Source organism: Trematomus bernacchii, unplaced genomic scaffold, assembly GCF_902827165.1.
Source record: "Trematomus bernacchii unplaced genomic scaffold, fTreBer1.1, whole genome shotgun sequence".
Taxonomy (NCBI): domain Eukaryota; kingdom Metazoa; phylum Chordata; class Actinopteri; order Perciformes; family Nototheniidae; genus Trematomus; species Trematomus bernacchii.
Genome location: NW_022987588.1, coordinates 2766015 through 2785985, shown reverse-complemented (window position 1 = coordinate 2785985; position 19971 = coordinate 2766015). Strand labels below are relative to the sequence as shown.

The 19971-nt window shown below is 40.1% G+C and overlaps 2 protein-coding genes across 2 annotated transcripts in view; both read left to right on the top strand.

Annotated features, from left to right (window-relative positions):
* Positions 1-10761, top strand: part of ubr3 (ubiquitin protein ligase E3 component n-recognin 3) — a 38368-nt gene extending 27607 nt beyond the window's left edge. Inside the window, exons 31-39 of the mRNA XM_034128412.1 lie at positions 168-273; positions 1793-1896; positions 2911-3035; positions 4650-4757; positions 4991-5116; positions 6545-6724; positions 7714-7923; positions 8045-8184; positions 8809-10761. Coding sequence (XP_033984303.1) covers positions 168-273; positions 1793-1896; positions 2911-3035; positions 4650-4757; positions 4991-5116; positions 6545-6724; positions 7714-7923; positions 8045-8184; positions 8809-8926 — 1217 coding nt within the window. The 3' untranslated portion in view covers positions 8927-10761. The remainder of the gene's footprint in view (positions 1-167; positions 274-1792; positions 1897-2910; positions 3036-4649; positions 4758-4990; positions 5117-6544; positions 6725-7713; positions 7924-8044; positions 8185-8808) is intronic.
* An 834-nt stretch (positions 10762-11595) lies between these two features.
* The window catches only part of myo3b (myosin IIIB), a 58966-nt gene continuing 50590 nt past the window's right edge, over positions 11596-19971 (top strand). Inside the window, exons 1-6 of the mRNA XM_034128930.1 lie at positions 11596-11668; positions 11982-12018; positions 17133-17316; positions 17812-17832; positions 18525-18659; positions 19822-19926. Coding sequence (XP_033984821.1) covers positions 11596-11668; positions 11982-12018; positions 17133-17316; positions 17812-17832; positions 18525-18659; positions 19822-19926 — 555 coding nt within the window. The remainder of the gene's footprint in view (positions 11669-11981; positions 12019-17132; positions 17317-17811; positions 17833-18524; positions 18660-19821; positions 19927-19971) is intronic.

The window sequence follows — 19971 nt, the reverse complement described above, 5'->3', positions numbered from 1 at the left end:
ACCATTAGCCTGCAGTCGGTTCAAGTAGACTGCTTTCATCATTCGATCTACACCGGTTGCTGCTGGGGCGCGAAACTGAAGACCGAGAAGAACAAACACTTGCTGGTTTTGTTCCTGACCTTGTCCAAAACACAACAATGATGTGTTTTGTTTTTTCTGTCTTTCAGATCAGCTGTTCCACGTGCTGGCGATGCACATGCGACTGTACAGCATAGATTCAGCCTACAACCCCTGGACAAAGCTGACTCAGGTTATAGAACGCAGAGAGGCAGAGTGAGTGGCCTTTTCTCTAAAGTACCTCTACTAACAGTAATCTATAAATCTGCTAAATACATTTCCTTTACCCCCCTCCAGCCCCTTCTCTACTTTCCCTCACACTTTGCCTTCCTCACACAAACATGCAATCAAAGGGCCACTTTGTCCTCCCTCTTAACGCCACCATTTCCTCCTGCCCCCAACAGCTTTTGCTCCACACAAAGAGAAGCTAAAAACAGAAAGGGGACCATGGACGGTTACCATAGATACCAATAATTGCTGCATCTGGCAAATTACCGGGCACTCCACGGAGAGCAAAAACGACCCTGTCAAATTCACTGTACTGAGAACTACTGCACAACACCGACACCGTACCAGCGTGGCCCCCCCCCGCTCCCAGCTGTCCACCAATCTTCAACACAAACCCGTATTTTACAAAAGACAAAAGACAAAGTTTCTGCCGCACTCTTGAATCACTACTGTACCTCACAACATGTTATTTTATGCACAAATAGGTTTTCGTTGTCAGGATTTATAGCTGTTAAAAAAGCTGGCAGCACTTAACGATACAGGATGAGCTTGAACAACCTTTCCTCCCTGTTAGTGTTCGAAGACAGCTTCTACACCTGTTACTATTAAAGTGCTCACAGCTATACATATTCTCAGAGGAGCCATTTAGTGCTTAAAAATACTTTGTCACGGTTTCGGGAGGGGGCACAGTGTCATTGTCACCCTCGAGCAGTCAACCCGATCTAGCCTAGTTAATCAGGACAAAGAGTTTTCTACATTCTTGCCTTATTTCTATATGATAAACCAGAGAGGAATGTATGGAGGTTTTACAGCATGCACATGTAGTCTGTATGCAGTGGTCTCAGCAGGGTTGAAAGCTTCGTCCTCTAAGGCTTTCCTCCAATGCACAGTGGAATTAACTGGTGAGTGCTTTGGTAATGGAAGGTATTATTCTTTTAGTGCAGTTCCTCTCATTGAAAGCCCCCGAGGCCTTTCAAGAGTAGAGTGGAGATTGGAACATCGCTGAATTGTCAACAGAACAAGAAGACATTTAAATGGAGATGGCACACAATGTGAATAATGTAACCAGGGCTACATTAAGGAAATTGGTCGGGGAATGCAAGGAAAAGCTCCTTTCATGTCGTGTATTTGTTAAGCAAATTTAAAACAAAAGACACAGCGAGACCCCTTGTTCTCAAACCCTATTAAGAAGTCATTTTTTAGACATGCAAAACATAACATCACTGCATTTATTAAACTGGTAGTGTGATTGCTTTTAGCGTTCAGACATACATTTTCCCCAGAGCTTTATTAGTAACATCGCAAATTGAAGAATTTGACATTCAAAGGAGTTGAGTAATGTAATAAATGACCATCGGATGAGGTACATGTCTGTAAATACTGTATGTAAAATGAGGAACAGACTTTATTTTGCATATTAAAATGGGTGTCTTTTTAATTATAGTAGTGATTTGGCATAGCACACCACCTTCTGAATAATGAAACGATTTTTTTTGATGTTTTGCAGTGATTTTGATGATGACGAGAGACCTGAGGTACCCATGCTGTTTCGAGATATCCCATCCCTCCTGATCATCTTCGTGCTAACAATGCCCCAGCCTCTGCGAAAAGGTACAGTTCTTTTCTGCATCATGAAACTACGCGAGAGTAGGGAGTGTCTCAGTGGCTGCTGCACAAGGACGGCCCCATTATCAGCAGTAATCAGGGCTGAGTGCTGGAAAAAAGCATTTCACATCTCTTATCTGAGCTCCTGTGGCCGTGAGAATCAGAGAGACACGACCCCGGTGATGGGAGGGCTGCGGCTCCTTCGTGTGCCCTTCATCTCTGGCTTGTCGCTTCATCTCCTCCATGTTAGCCATTTTGTAGGAAAGGCGTGGGGGCCACCTTAAGACCTGGACCAACACACTGCAGTCATGTTTAATAGTGATGCAGCAGGGAGAATCTGAATTAGGTTGACCGCAGACATGGACAATTAGTATTTTTAAAACATGGTCAAAGTGAATTTATTGGAAAGTGTAGCTTTTGTTTGAATAAAAGAATCATTATAGCTGATGTATAATGTTTGCTGGTTTGTTTTTGTCAGATTGTTCTTAAGCATGTGGTGTTTCAAATCATTGTTACATGGTTTTTCTTTTTCTTTCTTGAGAAATGGAAAGGCAGAGGTATGATCAGTTCCCAGAGGGTCCTTTGTACTCGATGGCTATAATGGGATGGCCTCCTTTTTTCTTTCATTTCTACCTTTTAATTGTGTCTACTGACAGTGGATCTGTCCGCAGCCTTTTGCTGAAGAAGAAAACAAATGCCTCTCTTTGTTGTTCTTTTAAACCTAATCTAAATATCCTTAATTTCACATTTTCCACCCGACACACACTGCTAATTATCCTGCTCTCTGTTCACTGAGGCTTTCTATGCTCCACTGAGAAACCAAATACAATGCCCTTGTGAATAGCTGCCAACCCTCTGGAACTGGCTTTTTGTTTGCTGGAAGATCTTTTGAAATCCCTATATTGATCCCTTGTATTTTATTGTTATGCATTCAGTCTTAATTGATCTGTGTAAATTGAGCTTCTGTCTCTACTCGGCTTGGCTTTTATACTCACTTTCACCTTCTCTCTCCCTGTCCAGAGCACTTCACCTGTGTGGTGAAGATGCTTTACAACCTGCAGTTCACCCAGGCTCTCGCTGCACTCTCCATCAAGTTCAGCCCAGAAGAGAGGCAGGCCTGGAGCACATCTGGAGCACTGAAGAAGGTAAAAGTCAGGTCACATTTGAATTAGCTTGATTCATAATGACATGCTGACTTTCCAGTGTCATGTGCACAGTCGGCCTTTTTTCCTTTTTTGAAAATTCTCCGAGGCTTTAATGATGTAAACCAAATATTACAGTCATCTAGGGCAAAGTGATATTTACATGACTTCAGTTGTAATCAGATGTCTTTCTATATCCTTAGTGATGTGCTTATTTCTGAGCTTGTACTACTTGTTTTTGCTGATTTGTTGGTTTTTCCTTACTTCTGTGTATTGCCTCTGTGTTCTGTACATCTCTGTATAACTCTTAGGCGTTATATATAAACAATCATACTAAAAACAAATGGAGAAAAAAGATCATTCTGTAAAGATAATGTCCCAGCACTAATGGCAGCATAAACCCTTAATCACTCATTCAAACAGCTGTGTTTGGAGACCCCTCACTGTACTTCACTCTTCTCTCTGTGCATTTTCAACTCCACCGTGTGACATTTTTAAAGTCAACTCATATCCCCTGTCTGTTGAACTAGTAGTGTCCTCCCATTGTAACCCCTGAATCCGTCTGCTACAACAGTAAATCATTGTGTACAACTTACTATTGAGATGAATTGAGCCCCCTTCCGTTTCATTTACGTGATTTCCACAGTCGATCTTCATTATCTTGAAATGCGTGAGAGGGTTGCATTAATTGGCTATCTGTCTTCAGTCTATTAAATCTGTATTAGTGAGTAGCTGGCTTGAATGTCAAAAGACAAATAGCTTAAAGCCTCCCCTTTTAGAGTGTCTCTGCATAATGGAGGTTTGTATTAGTATCTTCCGACTCCACTGTCATGAACAGTAGTGCAGGCACTCACAAGCTGCCATTAAAATGGATTTTGAATCTTCGATGAGGACGGCATTTATATTTGGTGCAACGCCACTGTAATTAAAATTGAAGTTGTTAAAAAAAAAAAGAAGATGCAGTTTGAACAAAGATCAGAGCCGAGAGGAAGAAAATCCATGGACTTGAAATTCCTCCCCAATAAATCTATGACAAAGGAGAGCAGACGAGATAAGACTGCTGTTTTATATTCAGCCACCTTCAGCTTGATAAATGCATGCTGCTTTTCCTCTGTATCAAAAACTAAACCAGTTGAATTGAATCAGAACACACGTGCAATAATGTATCTACCACTTATTATCAGAAGTTATTTTGTGAGGAAATAATCGTATTATTCTGCATTCATCTTTATATAGGAGCACATTTTATACTTGCACTAGTTAAGCATTTTGATCTGCATTTTACTGTATCTTCTAATATTCGTAATTCACAGTAGTGCTCACTGTATTTGTTTGCTGTGCAAGGAGAAATAAACCACTTGCCACCATTTTTTTCCAATATTATATTTGTTAAGGAGAACTATTCACAATTGTTACAAACGTATTACTAGATTTGCTCTTCCACCCATAACAAAGCCATTTCATGTAATGTTCTCTCCTAATTCAGTTGAAACGGGGAATCATTTGATTTAAGCGTATGTCTGTTGACTGTCAGAGGAGACTTGGGGCTGGATTTATGTATCAGGGGCTTTTTTATGTTTGATTACATATTGTCAACGTTTTGATTTTCTGCCACAGAATGCTGCAAATGCCGAGACATCTTTCGAGGCGCTGCTCAGTCACGTTATCAGTGAGCTCTCTAAGGACAAGAGTGTCTACAAGGTGAACGCTGAAGAAACATCAATGGTGAGGCACTGAAATGACTTCTGAACACAGCTGCCTTCAGGAGTGCTGCTCTCTCTCCTCTGTCTTGTCTTTGTTGCTCTTTTTCATTTTCATTTGAACAATGAATTGGCCATTATCCTGAGAGACACTGGTCTAATATCTCCACTAATCTCCAGGGGAGATATACATCACGGTGTTATCAGCAAGCTGTTGGCTGCTTATTGATCAAGTGTTACTGTTGTTTCCCTCTCCAGCTGATGTCCGGTGTGTGGTCTCCACAGTCGATTGAGTTCAGCCTTCAGCAGCTCTGCCTGCCCTTCCTGCGTCTCTCCTGCCTCCTGCAGCATCACCTCTACGGAGACACCCTCACTGGCTGCCTGGTATGTTTCATCATGAATCCTACCTGCTGGAGCTACCTGTTGTGTTCTTGCAGCAGGAATGATCAATATTTCTGCTAGCCTATAACAATACAATCTAGCCTACATCGTTGTTAAAATTCAAACTGCAACATGCCCAGTGACCAGCATGAATGATGCCTCAATACAAGCAACTTAAGATGGAGGTTTTCACATGTCTCAAAATGTGTGCCTGATGCCTCTAAAGACCTGAAAATGTAAAACCTGGAACCAAGCTCAGATCGGCATCAATTTCACAGCTTTTTCATAATAACAAATCATTTTCAGTTTGAAGGTTTTCAAAACAAATCTTTAGCCGCTTTCACACCAAGTACTTTGCCGTACTTAGTTCCCAGCACTTAGTTCCCCCATGGAACTAAAGAGCAGATCGCGTTCACACCGGAATAAGTCCCTGAGGGAGGATTACGCAAATGAAGCCACTGACGTCACTTCTTCTTCTTCTGCTTTGGGTTTACTGGCAGGCCGCAAACAACTTCACGGCGTATACTGCCACCCGAAGTCCCCGGCCGGAAGCCCCCGGAGTTGGGGACTGGCTTCAGTAGAAGCTGCTGGGACTCCCAGCAGCTTCTACAGAAGCCTTCAGAGTAAATCGCCAGAACGCCGACACCTCCTCATCACTCCACCGCTCCCATGTTTTTTTTTGTGTTGCTATAAGTTAGTGTCTCTCTCCGTTGGTGCGCTGGGCTAATGCTAATGCTAATAATGCTAATGCCAGCAAATACAATGGCGGCTTCACAACATTTTTCCGAGTTTTACGGGGCGTGGTTTGCAATTCGCCCAGCCAATCAGAAATTGGAACTTTTTTCTCCCCAGGAAAGTACCTGCTCTCTAGCAGGGACTGAAAAGGGGGGGAAAGTTCTCATGAACTAAGTTCTCTTTTTGGTGTGAACGCAAAATCCCAGGAACTATCGGAACTAAAAGGGAAAAGTACTCCGGTGTGAAAGCGCCTTTTGTATCCACCCTCTTTTTCAAGAAAGATGGTAAAATCCATTCAGATTTTCTGTTATTCCTCTCTCTCTGATTGAAACAGCGGGGCTTATCCACTCTCTGTTTCAGTTTAATACCCCACTTGCTGTGCCATAGAGGACAAATGCAACTCATTTAGATCAGCTTTTCAATTTGGTTGCATTAAGCATAAAAAAGATAACGCAGACTCTCCCCCCCTTCTGAACTATAATTACCATTGCTCATTTCCACGGCTGCTCACGTTAGCATTTCGAATTAGCTATCTTCTGTTCTCTCCTAATCCGAGCTCTGCTCTCTGACCCTTCACCTCCCACGGTCTTTGCCGACGAGCGTTTGGATCCTTTGACTTCCTGTGAGTCACAGGTGTTGGTTAAAGCAAAGAGAGTGACCTCACCAGCTGTTTCCTTTTTGTTTGTGTCTTCCCAGGAGGAGGAGGAGTTCCCGTCCTTGGCTGTGTGTTTGGGGCTCTTAGCCTCGGCCCCTCAGCCCTCCAACACCGCACACAGTGCCTCGTGTCTGCAGTGGGCGGTCGATGCCTTTGGCCTGGTGACACAGTGGTGCGCTGAGGTCACCGGGCTCTCTCAGATGCAGGCGGAGCAATCATTGGTATGTGTGAATCTCAGACCAGAGGACACATGTATATGTATCATGACATAGCTATACTTCATACCAGAATCTTCTTTAAAACCTCTGAGTATTGGAGAATTTCATTATTTAAAAATGTTTACCCTGCCTGCTCTTTGCTGCTCTTGAAAAGTGACATTATGTTTCCCTATCAAAATGTTGAGCCTTTTTACCTTTGATTCATAAAAAAGACGGCAACAAATACCTGTAAATCACATGTCGATGAGACGTCCATAATCTTTTAAAATACAATATATAGAAACGTTGATCACTCTTATTTAGCTTTAAGCCCTTCCATGTGTTGTGGTTTTTTCATTCAAATAATAAATGTAGTCCTAGCTCTTTTAATACATTTGTGTGCACAAGGGTTTATATTCAGAAAACATCAGCATATTGTGAAATCAGAAGAGCTTTAATTGGCTGGAAGGTTTTGAAGAAATAGTTTAAATACTCACTCTTCAATTAAATATTCAAACCTTGTATTTTGAGTTTGATGTCCTGTAAATGACTCGTGTATCAAGTGCTATTGACACTTTGAAATTAGTTTCAACCTTGGTTGACATGATCCATAGCTTCTAGTCTCTGAGGAGAGAGACTGCATAACTAACCATGTGTCGTTCAAACTGTCAGTCAGTGTTTCAGTAACCTTGGATGTGTATCATTTTGCAGAAACGTAGGGTGTCCTAGCTTCTAATACCTAACACAGGAAGCTATTTATTATAAAATCTTTGAGCCGAAAGATGTCATACAAAATAGGAAAGTTGAGACATAGTGAATTATTTTTTACTTTGCAAACTGAAAGCAATTCTCAATTTGTTATCTTTTGTTAGTAGTCATTCATTTTACTGAGAGTTTTGAAAAGAGCAGGAAAGAGTTTGAGGACAAAATGTATTAAGGACTGAATTGCACATTAGATTTATGGCCTGGTTTCAGAATATTTTACGGACTTCCGTCTCTTTTCTCCCCTGAAGACCTTGCTCGTCCAGGAGCCTGAGTGGGCCGCGCCCCGCCTCCTGCAGCTCCCCGACAACTACAATGTCATCTTCCAGTACTATCACAGGAAGGCCTGCACTGCCTGCAAAAAAGTGCCAAAAGACCCTGCGCTCTGTCTCGTTTGTGGCGCCTTTGTCTGTCTCAAGGGCGTTTGCTGCAAACAGCAGGGTATCTGTGAATGTGTTTTGGTGAGTTTCTAAATTTGTATTTGTTGTGAGTCCCGAAACAAGTCATGTTAGATCTAATTTTAAGCAGAATTTATTTACCTGTGTCGGGATCCTTTTTTAATCTTTGTTTATTTGTTGACAGCACTCCCAACATTGTGGCGCAGCTACAGGCATCTTTCTCCTGATCAACGCCTCAGTCATCATCATCATCCGTGGACATCGTTTCTGCCTGTGGGGTTCCGTTTACCTCGATGCCCACGGAGAGGAGGACCGCGATCTACGGTACAACTCATCTCACACACACAGTTATAAATACCATATAATACTATACAGTTTACTTTTACTCAGTGAAAGTTAAAGATACCTATGCTGGATCGGACTATACATACAGTACTTATTGAATATAGTTTTTTATCTATGGTGATTGTCATAGAAAAATCTGTTCACAAGATATATAGCAGTGAACAAGATGTAAAATACACTTATAGCATTTTGTACTTTTGCAAAACGATGCAGTTTAAGTAACATAAAGGGAGTTTTGGCAGTCAATGCCATTTTAAACTTCACAAAGACAGATTAACATGACAAAATCTCCTTTTCCAGTTGTGCATCGCTCCTCCAATTTCTTTGTGCATTGTGAGACAAAAGTGTACACCAACAGCACACTAATGTTATGATGATGATAATCCTAAAATCCCCAGAATATGTTTTCTTTATAATTGCGTTAAAATGACATAATTTTGTATTCAACTACACACACAAAACATACCCATACCTTCTTAGGAATATGATCTGGTATGAAATTGTGACACAGTTCTTTTTTTAAGTACTTGTTGCTTCAGAGAAAAGAAACACAGCTCTCACTCTTGTTTTCTCACTCTTTTTCCCCCTCTGGCCTTTCTCCAGCCGTGGCAAACCTCTCTTCTTATGTGAGGAGAGGTATCGAGTGTTGGAGCAACAGTGGGTTTCTCACACCTTTGATCACATCAATAAGCGCTGGGGGCCTCACTATAACGGACTCTAAGATCTTCCACTGCAAACAGCAACCCATGACTGGAGAAGATTTATTTTTTTCTGGCTTATGTGTCTGCCATCAAAATATTTGGGAACTCTTAAAGTGATAAACACAAACATCCCGGTGAGGGTATTGCTGCCACAGCCTTGGTTTATGTGAAGTTTGGTGTACAATCATGCCTAAAGATTAACACGTGTGTGTGTTTAAGTGATTTATTGTGTGGTTTTCAACAGAGAAAAACAGAATTCGGTAAGATCAAAGTGAAAAGCACAACTTTGCCCAGAAATTCAATTTGGTGTGGAACAGGCTTTTGAAGCCCGCTGTATTTATTTGGGTTTAAACAAAAATATATATCAAGCGCTGAATGTCCCTGCAAAGTCTGATTACTTTTCGCACCATTTATGATGAGGTTAATGCATATCCCTTTTTATTTATCGAAATGTGCTCTGCTGTGCTGGCATGAGTTTCAACTCCTGAAGAGTGTAGCGATGTTATTGCAATGTGCACTCGTGTTCTACTGACATGAGAGGGTAGGCGGGCGAGTCCACCCATCAACACACTATAGAGTTTATTTGCAAGCGAGCAAAGACTCTTTTTATGGGTCTAGTTGCAATCCATCCTCAGGAATTTCTTTATTTTTTTTGCTGTTTAAAAATATGTTTTAGATATTTAAATAAATGCTGCTGCTCAATGTTCAGTCATTTTAACTTTTGTGAAGACTTTTTTTTTTCTAAGGTTGTGCTTTGAGTTTATGATAGATGGCTGGGAATGTTGACTCAAACTCACTTTAATGTTAAAGGAAGGTGTGCGGTCACCTCTTATCACTTATCAAGCTCACTACAGATGTTGTAGTTCAGCCGTATCGCACAGCGCTTCTTTTCCCCAGGTTCGCTCTAAAGACAAAACTCTATGGCCAGTGGAAACACAGAAAAAGACACAACTGGTCATTGAAAAATCTTAAATTAATTAAACCCTGAAGTCAAACACTTAAGTAGCATTATTTTTAAGGAAATGTCATTGCACAGTTATGGTGTCCTGGCAAAACTGACAACCATATAAGAGCAGGAATATTTGACTGGTTCTGTCCAAATTCTCTCTCAAGATATGAAACTCCATGACTCAATTTAATGTTGGCTGCTTACAAAACGAAATGTCAATTCTCCTCACTTGTCTGCGCTGTCAAAAAAAGGTTTTCCCTTCTTATGCTTTTGATTGTCGAGTCCTAACTGCAGTACAGAGCATTTATTGTGATGACTATCCCTTACTCCTGCATCATCTAGGTGTGATTTATAGTTGTATTCCAATTTAACAAGATTATCAGACTTGAGTATCTGTTATTCACTGTGCATGACATCCTTTAAGCCACCATTATTTAAGTGTCTTAGCTACTTAATTTTCAGATTATCATCTTTTCTTTTTCTCAGCGAAGGGAAATGTATCCGGTCGTGCCTGTGAGATTAATTTTCAGCGCGCTGCTGATATCAATGACGCCTGGTTATGAAACGCAGGCCACATTGTGCTGCATCGAGGAATCTTTACGGAACAGGTTAACACTTGAAAAACCTTCCTCTTGAATTCATGCATGCTGCTTTTCTGTTCACTGGTTTCTCCCCTCTTTCTTTATTTTGTTTTTCCCACTTTGTAAATGACCGCAACCAAACAGCCAATGAGTAATGGGTGTACATTGTAACTGAAAGTTCTTGTGTGTTCTCCCGTATGAATGAAGCGAGGATACAGTACATTACTGTAGGTGCTGACTCAAGCTTTCTGAGTTTGACCAGAAAGTATGACTTGGACATTTAATGCAAAATGTAACATATGTGAATAAAATATAAACACACTGATTTGTGTCTTGTCTTGTTTCTGTTGCCAATGTTACGACTAAAATAAATGACCTTCTACTCTTTCTGTTCATCCTAATCATGATGCAACAGATGCAGTGATAAGTATTGTTTTGTGTCTCCTTATGACCATTCAGAACCATTTCTAGCAGGAGAAGAAGGGAAGGAGTAATTTACAAGCAACCTGACTGACATGAGTGCTAGATGGAAGAAATATAAAATAGGATTTCTTGCCACTGCCTCCACCAGCTCCATAAATATTACTTTCTGTTATGACCTTTTCATTTCTCCCCTCAGTCAACCGATGTGAGCTGGAGTGAGGGAAAAATGCATCCACCTCCAAACTGTGTCCACCAGGGGTCTCAGTTCACTGGAGCTCATCACATCCTGTGACCTTTTTGAATGAATAACTTTAAACAATAATACAGATTGTGTGAAAAGCTGCTAAATATGTTCAAATTGCCTCAGTACCCACTAGTGAGATTAGAGAAATATCAGTGTATGCCAGTTGTAACTGCTAAGGGAAACATTTTGTTATTATAAAACTCGAGTAAATGTGTCATCACAGGTATTATGGGATATCTTCATATTGTTTATCCACTGCCCTGTTCATGGTGGGCAGAAATAAGTCTAATTTGCCGTGTGACTGAGTGTTTTGAGGATAATTGGGTTGAAGTTTCACAAACAAGGGAGGCCCTCTGTTTAATGACCAATGCCCACACAAAGCCTCTCTTTCCTGCTAATTAGGCAAAAATAATACAATTCTACTATGGACCAGCGGAGGAATTTTATCTGGGTTAAACCACCGAGAATGTGCCACAACTTTGATGCGGAGGGATGCTGGTGTTGGAGGAGCTGCTGCGACATGCATCTCCTCACATTTCCTCATTTACTCCCGGTACTGGTCCAGGTAGGTTTACTGCCTCCTCACACACCATGCATACACTATTAAAGGGGACATTGGTCAGCTAAGAGCTTCCGGTCTGCAGGACAACATGCTCAGATGTCTGTATGTTAATAATTAAAACCCTTCATTGAGTAAACAGGGAAATCAGTTCGGATATGTTGCCATGTACGGTAAGCTCAGCTGCATATAGAGACATTAGTTAGTTAGTTAGTCAGTTACAGGAAAGTTACAGTAAACTTTCTGCAGTGTTGACCCAGATACAGAGATGGATGACTGTGGCCAGCTGACATCTGAAACACTTTCCCCTGTTTTACAGATTTTAGAGATGGACACACGGAGGCACCAATCCCAAGGTAGGACTCATGATTTGAGTATTTAGGTAAAATACAAGCCTACACCATCAGCATGTCTAAATTGCTCTAATTCTGTGGATACTTCACTGATAGGCTCACTTTGTGAAATGCTCTGCACACAACAGTGTTCATTAACAGTATAAACTACTTTGTTTAGCTAATACAGCTTTACATCGTTTTTCATTGAGAGTTTGACTATTTTACTTCATGTCTTCTTCCAGGCTGGTAAAAGGAAAACATCCAAAGTACACATTAGGGGGTTTATTTCACTAAACTCTGTCTATTTGTGTCTGTAGATTCCTCCAAAATTGACATAAACTTAACATTAGATAATGCCTTTTTTGCATATTTTAAGTCAGCGTTTCAAATTATGCAGGATACAAATCACTTTTAAGACCAACACATAACTTATATACTCAAAACACATTATTTTGTCATTTAAAGATGATACATTTAATTTGAAATATGTTATTGGTGGGGAAGTATATTATTTTGAATTTATCAGAGCAATGTTAAAATGAGGGGAATCTACTGTATTGTGAGTTTTCATTTTGAAACCCTGTTATACAAACAGAGCCAAAGCTATCTTAACATACTGACACATGGAGGTAAAACTCTCAATTATGTCAGAATGATGCAACAATTTGGTGATAAAATAATACACATAGCTCTTAAATTCAGATTGTAAAACCTTAATCAACTTGTATATGACAGCAAACTTGTTTACTGTATTGCACTGTACTGTGTTGTCATGACTGTCGATTCTAGAAGAGCTGAGATATTTGTCATTCGATACGATTTTTGACAGTGCCTCAGGTTTTGAGTTGAATTTAAATAAATGATCTTGTTAGCTTCTTTCTTCGTTAATAAGGCCGGTGTTTTGTTTATCCAATAATATAATTAAGGTGAATTAATCATGCAGGTGGACTGCTGAGTTTAAGGGACTTTTCTTGTCGTGTGAGGCTTTTGCTGGCAGGGTGAGAACAAGGGCACTGTGCTTTCAGCCTGGCTCGTGGCTCTTGGAGGTTTACTGCAAAGCCTCTTCATATCCCCTTAAAAGGGATTATAGTCCAGAGTTTTTTTCTCTCCACAGACTTACCGAAAGGGTTTACCAAGTGGAGTTCCCGCAAGGCTTTAGCAGAGAGGGTAGGATTGTGCGAATTTGATGGAAGCAGAAAATTAGATTACTCACTTTTACTTTGCTCTGTTTCAAAGTGACAAAGACATTCCCTGAGCTGCAGCTGTTCACATCATCCAAAGCTGTTTCCACCTCCAACCATCACGGAAACTTGGACTTATGCAGATGCGGCACAGTAAATGCAAATGTTGGGAGGCATAATATTTAGCACAAGCACGCTATGCCTTTTACTATTACAATACGTGACCATAAATGTATAGTCTAGGTTTTACACACATTCCTGTGATTTTGAAGTGCAGTTAGATGATGTTGGATTTAAAACGAATATATACACTTTGCTTTTTCACGGAGCTGCTCTTGCACCAGACACTATATCCCTTTTTCAGGGAGGCCGACAGTATGGTAAACAAAGGGTAACCTGAGCGCTGCCATCTAGGATCAGTGGTGTCCTGTTCTAAAGCAGCAATAATGCGTCTCCTGTCCATTTAAGAGAACAGCATTTAGAATTTCTCTTTATATTTTGTGACAGAACAGAAAAAAGTCTTTGTGGATGGGATCTAAAGTGGAGAGAATTCATTTTGCAACAATAAACAAAAGAAATGGCATAATGCTAACAAAGCTTGCCAGATTCAGGTTAGCAAACGCATTCAACAGAAGTAAAAAAACTAAAACTAAAACTTTTGTTTTATAACCCAATTACCATGACCATACACTGTATAAAATATGGATTTAATTTCTGTGACATCACCCATGGATTGGTGCTTTAATATAACTGACGTACATTTAATTATGAAAGTCCCCAAATCCAGCTTTATAGGTCCCAAGAGAATTATCCAGTAATCAGCAGGGATTAGAAAACAGTTTGAAAAAATGAACGTAACTTCTACTTTCATCTTGCAACCACTTCAGATGTATCATGTGGCCCCTTAAAGTGCCATTGACCCACATATTTGGCACCACTGATCACTATATGGCAGGAGATACTTTGTGTGTAAAAACCTATACATATTTTATTAGTACAACAGAAGAGAAGTCATAAGATCCCATTTATGTTCTTGATGATGCTATTGCAATGAAATTCAACTTGACTCTTTTGGTTACCCAAGCATTGTAACAACATAATACATTATCTATATGCACAGGAGTGGCTCGGGATGAGATGGCTTCAAATCCCAATGGCTTCCAATTGGATATAATGGTAGAACTATGGAAGTTTGTGATTTTCTGCGAGCAAGTTCTGCCGACATTAAAGCTCTTTTCCCGTGCTGTGACTATCTTCCACTTCATTAGATCCCTGGGGCTTTCAACTCTTGGCAACATCAAGTGTTGTGTTTTTCATGGGGAATAACGTACTGTTTTTACTTGCTGGTGCTCAGCATGGAGGTTTTGTTTTATAAATATAGAAATATTGTAAAGGATGCCAGACTATTATAATATAAACCATTCAAAAATATTGGAATTATGTACATATACATGACTTTCTGGACAGATTGTCCTTGGTTTTATCCTTTTTGCCATAACACACTCCCTATGACTTGCACTGGCGTATAGTATCTACTACTGGTGTAAAAGAAACTAAGAGGAATCTCTGAGATGAAGTAGAAACAGTTGGATGTCTAAAGAACATTGTGTGCAGAGGGGGAGACAGACAGCAGTCATGTGACCTAGCAACTATCATGCACTTCCTGGTAACCTGTGTGCAACCTGAGATGCTTCATATCAGCGACCTTTATGAGTGGATACATCTGCCACCTGAATATTTAACAGTCCTGCAGATCAGGTAGCAGATTACTGGTGAATTATTCATCCCTATATTAGCATGAATTAGACTGGAGCATTTTAGTGTGAGGGAGAGACAAACACTTTCACAGAGACAGGTATGTGTGACTCTTGGCTTTATGATCTCAGCTTTATTGATCTTTGAGAAGCATTTTGAATAATGAATAGATGCATGGCCACATTGGGTCTTCGTGTTTGATGTTTGCAGACTTACCATGAAGCAAACATTTTGTTATGAGGATGTTCACATTGAAGCTTGGAGTACTGGTGCTGTGGAGCCTACAATTATAATTAACTGACGCACAATTTAATGTTAATGTTGTTTTGATTCGCTTTAACAGCTTGTACTCTTTACCTTTTGAAGACAGTTGTACAGTAGACATTAGCCACTAAAATAAACAATAATCGCTCTCATGTGATCTGCAGCTGCACATCTGAGGCTTCATTTTACAAGTCGTGGGAAAAGGTTGCTATTTTAGAGCAATTATCTAATGCAGCAGGTCATTAGAGACAAAAAGCTGCCGGAGAGGAATATGAGCCTTCTGTTTTATACATTGTTGAAAGTATCCTGGCAACAGGTGACTGGCGATGTGTTCAAAGCACGTCGTAGATGCAGACATATGTTACAAAACGGGTCGACGGTTATAAACGGCAGGTAAACAGGTTTGGATCTCTTTGATTAATAAGGTGAGGTGTGATGCATTTTTCACAGACAGTTTAAAATGGGCTATTTACTTCTTAAATAATCAATGATGGATTGTTAGACTGGAGATGAAACTTGAGGCTAAGTGGTTCAGTAGTTACCTTGTGTAATTATTCTTTAAAGGTGTAATAAACTAAGATAGATAAAAGGTACTTAGGCTAGTGCTGCTATCCCACATGTCTCCCTGAAGGACACAGTGAAGGATATCAGTGCTGCGTATTTCAGCGTCTCCACAGAATGGCGGGATATCCATCTACAATCGACACGAATGCCATTGCTCAACCTGCATGCACAACAATTCATAAATCTGTCCTCACGTGAGTTGCCACAGCTCCGTAGGTTTAAACATCATTTACGATTTTTTCACATTAATCTGCTGATCTCCACTTCCTTCTCTCAGGGTCATGCAGTCTCTGTGATGTATAACACGCTTATGACAAGTGGTGCAGGCGCGAGATGGTACACAAACATTCCTCTCCATCATGCTAATCTAGAATATGTGTCACTTTGCAAAAATGGGATGCATGTAACCCAACATGGCAATATCAGTTCCTAATCCATCATGTAATTCTGTCTCTGTTGTTTTGACACCTAATGCTTTGCATCGTTGGTCTTTTCATGTTGTGTTTGGTCAGGAAAACACCACAACCTAAAGAAGGATTAATATAAGACCCTACCATAGCTGTTGATCATTGATCCTCATAACATTATAATATACAGTCTTTTTAACACTTTACATAATGATCATTTCACAAAACAGCGTGGTGCCGGTTCACTGCTCATTCAGCACAGCACTTGTCAAGTTAATCTCTGTCCAATCCAATTGATCCTGAGGAGATTGCACTTCTTAGTGGGCAGTGACGAGGTCCCTGAAGAGAAAGCTAATTCAGTGTGTGTGAAATGTCACTTGTTGCCCGTCCTCTTGACGAATCAATTTCTATTGCTATTGGTGCTGCTCTGTGATGATCACAAGAGACTCTTTAGTTGTAATTGTTCTCAGCCCCGATGAGTCAGAAGAAAATAACACTTGCCATGTAAGTAGCGTACTGTCATCTCCACCTACAGCTGTATGCTTTGTTTTTTTGCTGATCTTTCTCCTGCTTAAACCCGTTAAGTGGCTCCCTTGGCGGGTATAGTCTTTCACTGAGTTGAATGAGAGGGCCCTGGGGAATATAAGAACTCCTCTATGCTATACATAAACAACTCGACATAAAGTTCCGATGTTCTTATTTTAATAACTTGTTTGTCTGTGACGTTGACGAGGTGAAAAGGAGTTTTTTTTGTCTTGTCACAACAATGTAAAAGTCTGTGTGTTTCACTGAGGCTCAACTGTTGCGTTATTCACAAGAAGCTTTTTCTTTGTAGGACAAAGATGTATTTTTATTCTATTACGTTTGCACGTCACTACAGAGGTATTTCAAACAATCATTCATTGTTGTCATTCATATGAAAACATTTGTTAAGTTTTTTTCATCTGGGATTGTTTATCCTCAGGAGGTCACTGTATGGACTGTATCCATACAAGTCGAGCATGATTGGCATGGAGAACCTAGGCGATCCATCAGATAACTGGGATATAGTGGAGACCATTGGTAAAGGAACGTACGGGAAAGTGTACAGAGTGATCAACAAGAAGGATGCCAGTCAGGCAGCAGTGAAAGTGTTGGACCCGATCAATGTAAGTGACATTTACTGTGATACCTTTCGTAGAATTCAAAACCACTTTGGCTACTACATCTTGTCAATTTTCATTGCATGAAACATTGTTGATTTGGATATACCTGCATCATTTATTTAAGATGCATTATTGTCATGCTTGTGTCTTCACGTTGTGTTTCTCCTCATTTTTCTCCAAGTTTTAGTTAAGAGAAATGTCACCTATAAAACACTATTCTCATATACTTACCTGTAACCCGTTACCTTTTAATTCAGCTTCAACCCTGTCTACTGTCTGATATTCTGTTCTCTTTATGACTCAGCATGTATGCTCAGCCAACCTTCCGTATGCAGTTTAAAAGTACATCTGATATTACTCTATGTGTTAGAGTACCCCATAAGCCTTCACTTTGACATCATTTGTTAAGACTGCTAGAAATCATGATTGTGACACACGAAAAAAAGCAAAAGACTAAAACCATTGTGTTTTTCTTTATAACTATGTGATTTGTCTCAGCATGCAAGCCATACAAACAGAGTAAGTTGCCAGTTCCTTTTCCCCTTCTCCATCTTGATGCAGTTGTTATTGTACTTGATCCAGTGATATATATATATCTATACATATATCAATGTCTCCCTTTTGTCATTTTTCCCTTTCATGTTAGGTCTAACAAACCTTTACCAGAAAGTGTAGCTTGGCTATATTTGTGCATTTGTCTGTGTGATAAGAGCGCTGTAGCCTCTGCATTGGCACCGTATTGTGCTAGTGAGTCTTGGTCTGAGGTGTGCTTGTGATTGTGTCAATGGAACAATCCCCATCCTGGCAGTGCTATCCAGCATGATGCTCCCCTGATGGCCGTGAAGATGAAGCTGCCTCCTCTCTCATCCCTCTCCCTGATTAGTCTGCTGACACTTTCACTCAGACATCCAAGAAGAGAAATTATGCCTCTCTGACTGGTGTTCTTCCCTTCCTTTGAGATTTACTTTGATAGAAAAGCACTCCCAGAAATAGTTTAGCACCCAGGTCCGTCCCTTCCTTTGTTACTTTATAACCCTATCTAGGAGTCTAATTATAGTCAACCTATTACTTGTTTTCTGTGTCTTAAAATGGAACCCAACCTGACATAGCCTACAGTTTATTTTAAATTATTTTTCACATTGTTATTTCCATAGCTACAACTCTAGCAATTAAATTATACAATTTTGCCTGTTTTCTGTTGCTGTTTAAAGGATGTGGATGAGGAGATCGAGGCAGAATACAACATCCTGAGGTCCCTGTCCAACCATCCTAATGTGGTGAAGTTTTTTGGCATGTTCTACAAATCAGACAACTTATCAGGTGGACAACTTTGGTTGGTCCTTGAGGTGAGTTCTTCCTACTGTATCCTATTATAGCATATTAATGTTAAAAGTGTGCCTGTGTGTCTATTAAAAAAGAAAAGCCCAACATTTTGGGAAATATACTTATTTGACTTATGCCAAAAGTAAGATGATAAGATTAATATCACTCTCATGCTAACAGGTATCGTAAATATATGGCTACAGCCGGCAGCTAGTTTGCGTAGCTTAGCATACAGATTGGAAACAGGAGCTAGCCTGACTCTGTTCACCTCTAAAACACACTAGCAAATCATTTTACATACGATATTTTGTTTGCCATACAAAAATGTGAAATGTAAAATCAATTTGATATACTTTTGTATGAAGCCATAGCCTTTTTCCCTGTTAAAAGTCTGTGTGCTAAGCTAGCTCACCAGCTTTTACAGACATGAGTGATATCAGTTATCTTATGTAACCACCTCTTGGCAAGAAGGCAATTAGGCGTATCTCTCACATTTTTAAACGAGTCCTTTGAAGTAAAGTTTTGAGTTTTTGACCACCAGCTCCACTATGGTTGCCTGCATCCAAAACGCTCATAAACCATGATGGCAATGTCATCTTCCTAGTTCCTACATGGCTAGCTAGTTTGCTACGTTCATTTAGCCAAAATAAATAGCTGCAAAAAATGTCAACACTGTAGGGGGGAGATTGACATAGTTTTTCAGCATGTTCTGAACATAATTATAACAGTTTTAAAATCTCTCTTTGAACTATGAAAAACACATTAAGTGAATTATTCATTAAGATAACATTTCACAAATGTAATTAGCTAATTAGGACTGCATTTCAATTTGCACAAAGCTAATGCAATTCTTTTTTTAAATGTACATCAAAGACTGACCAAATATTTTAAAGTCAGCTTTGCAAGTATTTTATGAGGTTGAACCCGTATTGGCTCTGAATGTGAACATGTATGTGTTGTATAAATTGTATTTGTCTTCTCAGAAATGTGGTGAGCTCTTAAACTCTTAAAATGGGCCTTAGTTTGTCAAGGCCACCCACATCTACATGACTGTTGATGCTATCATGCTGCCATGTGATGCTGCATTGCTTCCTCTTGTGTGTGTGGGCTAGCTCTCTCCATGAATCATAATCTACAGTGTTGAGTGATGGACGAGTCACTGGAGTTTCTCTGTTTCCCTCCCAGCTGTGCAACGGCGGCTCTGTGACAGAACTCATCAAAGGCCTGCTCATGCGCAGCCAGTGTCTGCAGGAGCCCGTTATCGCATACATCTTATACAGCGCCCTCTTGGTGAGTTGGCCCACTGCAAAGCTGTTAATGTTATGCAGGAGGCGG